This window comes from Hippocampus comes, unplaced genomic scaffold (assembly GCF_001891065.2).
Source record: "Hippocampus comes isolate QL1 unplaced genomic scaffold, H_comes_QL1_v1.1 scaffold245, whole genome shotgun sequence".
Classification (NCBI taxonomy): Eukaryota; Metazoa; Chordata; class Actinopteri; order Syngnathiformes; family Syngnathidae; genus Hippocampus; species Hippocampus comes.
This window is the reverse complement of record NW_017805834.1, coordinates 571149-576488: the sequence shown is the minus strand read 5'-3', so window position 1 is coordinate 576488 and position 5340 is coordinate 571149. Positions and strand designations below refer to the sequence as shown.

The following is a 5340-nucleotide window of genomic DNA, read 5'->3' as shown; positions in this document are numbered from 1 at the left end:
CAGTCTTAATTTCACCCAAAAGGAGATCGATGACATTAAAAAACACCAAATAAATGGAATTGACCATTGTAAAACTATGCAAACTGAAATACACAAAGTATGTACGGTATGCTGGATTTAACCGACAAGATGGACTACTTAGAGGGACAATCTAAAAGAAACAACTTGATAATCGATGGGATTGAAGAAACGCAAGGAGAAACATGGACTGAAACGGAGCAAAAAGTGCAAAACATTTTCAAGGAGCAACTGCAGTTAAAGGAGTCAATTGAGGTGGAAAGAGCCCACCGTACGGGGAGATATGAATCAAGAAGACCTCGACCAAGGCCAGTAGTGGTGAAATTTGAAAAATATAGGGACAAAACAACGATTCTACAGAGAGCAAAATACTTAAAAGGTACCTAAATTTACATTAACGAAGATTATACAGATGTTGTACGTCAAAAAAGAAAAGAACTCCTTCCAAAACTAAAAGCAGCACGTGAAAGAGGGGAAATTGCCTACATGAGGCACGACAAACTCATCGTCCACCCCCGCACTAGTACTCCAATTCAACGGGCCCGTTACATACATACATGTATATATGTAAGTGGGTGTCAATATATATATCAATATATGAGATGTAGATCTCTTCCTTTTCCTTTGCATTGAAAAATGATTTATTTATATTATTACACAACAAGGGGTAGGACTCGATAAGTTGTATACTTCTTCCTACTCCTTTGAACATATAACGGTGATGATGTTTGTTTTACTTACTTTTTACTTTTTATTTTTCTTTTGTAATTTTTGCTTGCCTTTTGTCAAATTGTTATTGTATTGTATGTTCAAACTTCAACTTCAATATGAGGTGGTAAAATAAGCCCCTATATACAGGACCATATTTAGTTCGATAAACACAGTGCCACATGACCGCATTTCATGTCGGCTTGCATGTCACTCAACGTTGCGCTTTGTGCGCATGCGTGTCATATCACGGACTTGTTGTACCTGTATTCACATTAGAGGTCGCGTTACTTTTTGTATTGTGAACGAGCACATAAGATCGGATTAAAAAATAATAATAATAATCATAATAAATTGTGCATCATGCCTTGCAGCGCAAATGTAGCCGCTGCTGTTGAGCTTCTCTGTGGCCTGTGTTTTATTTTTGTATTTTTATCAATGTTCAACAAGAGATTTACATGTGCACTGCAATTCAAGTTTATTATGCAGCCGAGCTTACCACCGCAAGGTGGAGGCATTACTTCTGCCAGATGGCATGTACATGGATTAGGACATGTGCTCAAAACGTGTTTTCTCACTTAAAATCCTTGGCGGCTGACATATATCTACAAGAAGCACATATTAGACACCCTAAAGAAAAGTTGCTTCAATGTAGCTGGGCCAATCAGATCTTTCAGTCTACATTTTCTAGCAAAGCCAATGGAGTGGCAATTTTGATCCGCATTGGATAGATCAGCCCACACAAAACTCATTCTCCACCACGTTAAATAATTTAATGACTAAAAGACGACATAATTAGCATTAAAGCGCGAACATTAGCAACGCCGTGAAACTTGATATCTCAGATGTATTTTGTTGTATAAAAAATAAATGTACTTGTTACACCCATTTCCAACTGTATTAATGAATAGCACATCAATGCTGTATAAAGATTTCCACTTGCCGCTGGATCAAGGACGTAAGGCTCCACAGTATGTTCTTCCATCTCTATTACTATTAGCTGTCTCAAACTCCATAAGAAATTAGATCGTCATTGTGCCAAAGGTAATAACATAATCATATATATGACTATCGTTAACAGTGAAAAACTTAAAATAGCATGGTATAGGCTGTTGTTGAGGCTGTTGCATGTTTGGAATACACGTCAAGCTGAAAAGCCAGAGGAAAGCAAAATCACATGCCGAGTTCGTCTTCAGAGACCGACTGAACTGAGCTCGTATTTATTTGAAAGATGAATCTTTTGTCATTGTGGGCTTGCAGGTGGGCAACCACATTGATGTGGTCTCCAAAAAGTGGGTGGCTCAGGATGCCGGCATCGGCGCCGGTGTCGACTCCTACTTTGAGTATCTGGTGAAGGGAGCCATCTTGCTGCAGGATGAGGAGTTGCTGCACATGTTTGATGGTGAGTTACATGATCCGCCCATCACCTGCAGAGGTACGGTCAGTGTGTGATGAGCCGTCACTCTGGTATTACAGCCTACGATCGGGCCCTTGAGAACTACACGCGCTTTGATGACTGGTACTTATGGGTGCAGATGCACAAAGGTACTGTGTCCATGCCCGTTTTCCAGTCCCTTGAAGCCTTCTGGCCCGGCCTGCAGGTAGCCATGCCCCCCACATCCTTCCGCTCGGTGATGAGCGAGCAGTGGTTGAAAGTGCTTTGTCTTGATTTCAGACTCTGCTAGGCAACCTGGACGGTGCTGTCAGAACCTTCCAGAACTATTACTCAGTGTGGAGGCAGTTTGGAGGTCTGCCTGAGTTCTACAGCATCTCTCAGGGCTACACCGTGGACAAGAGGGAGGGATACCCACTCAGACCTGGTCTGGTTATTAAAACATTCTCCTTCACTCTGTGTCTTTGTCTGCGGTTTCCCTGTCATCATCATCTTTCTTCTTATCTGTTCTGAGATCGCAAGTCAAGTGGTTCATGGTTTTTGTTTATTTCAACCTATTCTGTTTGGCTGCTTAGTGATGCAGAATGGATGATATGCAAAAAAAAACCCCAAACAGTTTTTATGTGCAACAGCAGAGTTGGATTTATTGCCTCTGGGCTGGGGATTATTTATATTGTAATGGGGGTCATTCCAGCTCAATTCAACCGATGGAGTTAACCCAACTATCTCAAACAAAACTTGGTTTATGTTTTCATTATGATCAGAAGTGCACCTTAACATTTTGGAGTGGTTATCAGATGAGCACGAGAGGTTGGTATTTGGTGCTCTTTTTTTTTTTCACCATGGTGCTCATTTTTTCCCCGGAACCACCAACCTCATTAATGAAACGAAAGACTTAGGGTCCAGAGAAAGGTTTATCGTTAATGTGTGTAGATATGTCATTTTAATATAACCAAATAAACTTTTTCCAACTGATCTAGAGTTGGTCGAGAGCGCCATGTACCTGTTCAAGGCGACAGCCGATCACACGTACCTACAGCTCGGCCTGGACGCTGTCGAGTCTGTTGAGCGGATCGCCAAGACGCCATGCGGCTACGCCAGCGTGAGTGCCTCTTTGCCAGAGGTGGCGTGAAAGCATCGGTCCAAGCTGACGGTGTTCGTGCTTTCAGGTGAAAGACCTGCGAGACCATCAGCTGGACAACAGAATGGAATCCTTCTTCCTGGCTGAGACTATCAAGTACCTGTACTTACTCTTTGACCCGACCAACTTCCTGCATAGTAGTGGCACAGAGTCATGGGTTGAGGGCGGAGAGGATGGCCAGTGCATCCTGAGTTCGGGGGGCTACATCTTCAACACGGAGGCCCATCCGCTGGACCCGGCAGCGCTCTACTGTTGCAGCCGTCACGGCCGTGAACAACAGGAGCTCCGCGACATCCTCCTCGGCCTATCACATCCTGCTAAGGAACATAGTGGACGCTCAAAAGAGCCTTCGCTGCATGGCCAATCAGACAGCATCGCTCTGAAAGCGGGCGAGCGGAACACGCCCCCCCTCCTGTCCTGTCCCGTTCAGCCTTTCAGCGCTCGACTCGCCGTATTGGGACAAGTTTTCACCGATAACACCTGACCTTGTGTGTCATGTGATTTACTGGCTGTGTCTGTGGTTACTAAATGAAGACTACAATATATTTTTATTTATGACCTTGTGTCACATCATCTTTGTTTACTGAACATCACCATGAGGGGGCAGCGTTCACCAGGAAAAAAACGTCTAAAGTTGGCTGACTATAGAAGCATCCGTCCATCCATTTTCTAATTAGCTTATCCCCACAAGGGTCGGAACGTGCTGGATTCTATCCCAGCTTTCTTTGGGCAGTAGGCCGGGTACACCTTGAACTGTTTGCCAGCCAATCGACTATAGAAGCGTTCTGACCTCATATGAGACACGCCCTCATCTTGTCTTCTCATTTTCCACTGCTTCCCATGTGTCATTCCCTCAGTTACCATCCTATGCGTTTCCATGCTTATCTTGTGTCCGCCTATGGTTTTATGTTATCTTAAATATTCACTTATTTTACTGTAAACATGCAGTTCAACAACTGTACACTGCACGCATGTTTGTATTTTTTTTTTTGCACTTGAAAAAAATTTCAAATCACAAAAAAATTGGAACAGAGAGAACTGAGATATTTGGATTTTACATTTGAAATTTTGACCGTTTCATATTTGCTTTGAGAACCGGTTGTTGTATTTTTCTCCTTTTTTATGTGTTATCGGTGACACACACAAATGAATGGTACAAGTTGATCTGTCTTACCAGGAATCAGAAAACTGTTGATACAAATATTCAATTCCGTAAGGCGCAGCTCGTGCTTCACTTGCAAGTGTACTCCTTACTATTCTCTTAATTATCCTTGATGAAAGTGTCCATTTGTACCCTTATCAGAGAAATTTGGAAGAGATGTATTCATAAATGCATCCTGTTAGGACCCACAATGACACCGATATCACACAATATTCAAATGTCCTGGAATCCTCTTTTAACATGCTTACATTTGACTGTTAACTCAAGTCCCAAAGTGACATTTACCGGGACACATCGTGATGCAGCCATATCACGCTACAAGATGTCTGTGGACGCGTGACATTTCAACCATAGTGGTCAATTTTGGTGGTGCATGTCACGGAGGCAGCTAATTTCTTAAAACCCGCCGTTGGTGACTTCAAGTAGGCCTCAAACCATGGCACAATAAAAATTGTCTTGTAAGATGAGGCTTCTATTTAACCCGTTATAATTTTTGTGGAGATTCATATACAGCAACTTTCGGAAACATTGGTCTGAAACGCGTGTCTCATCAGGTTGTTCTCCTTAAAATAATCATGAAAAATGATGTGTGATGTACATGTCACATGTAGCAATAATCGGGGAGATTTATTTACTGTCTGCAGTGCACTCAACTGCCACTAGGGGCTGCGTGTCATTTTAAAAATTACAATTACAAGGCTGAGACAGACCAAAAGAAACTGAAACCAGTCATCAATTAGGTGGCTACATTTGAGGAGTTTTGTGAACAACACCCCAGGATATTTGAACTCCTCCCCTTGGGTCAGCATCTCATCCCCGACCTGGAGAGCGCATTCAGTGGTGGCAATTTTCCGCGGATATGCGGAAATCCGCCGTTTTATATCTTAAATTGATCATTTTTGTGAATCGTCTAAATCC

General features: G+C 42.6%; 1 protein-coding gene across 2 annotated transcripts in view; it reads left to right on the top strand.

The window, feature by feature from the left end:
* Nucleotides 1–4634, top strand: part of edem2 (ER degradation enhancer, mannosidase alpha-like 2) — a 17513-nt gene extending 12879 nt beyond the window's left edge. For both annotated transcript variants that reach the window (XM_019887760.1, XM_019887759.1), the window contains exons 7-11: nt 1987–2128; nt 2203–2327; nt 2402–2546; nt 3100–3221; nt 3289–4634. In XM_019887760.1, the coding sequence (XP_019743319.1) occupies nt 1987–2128; nt 2203–2327; nt 2402–2546; nt 3100–3221; nt 3289–3744 (990 nt within the window). In that variant the 3' untranslated portion in view covers nt 3745–4634. The remainder of the gene's footprint in view (nt 1–1986; nt 2129–2202; nt 2328–2401; nt 2547–3099; nt 3222–3288) is intronic.
* Nucleotides 4635–5340: the final 706 nt, after the last annotated feature.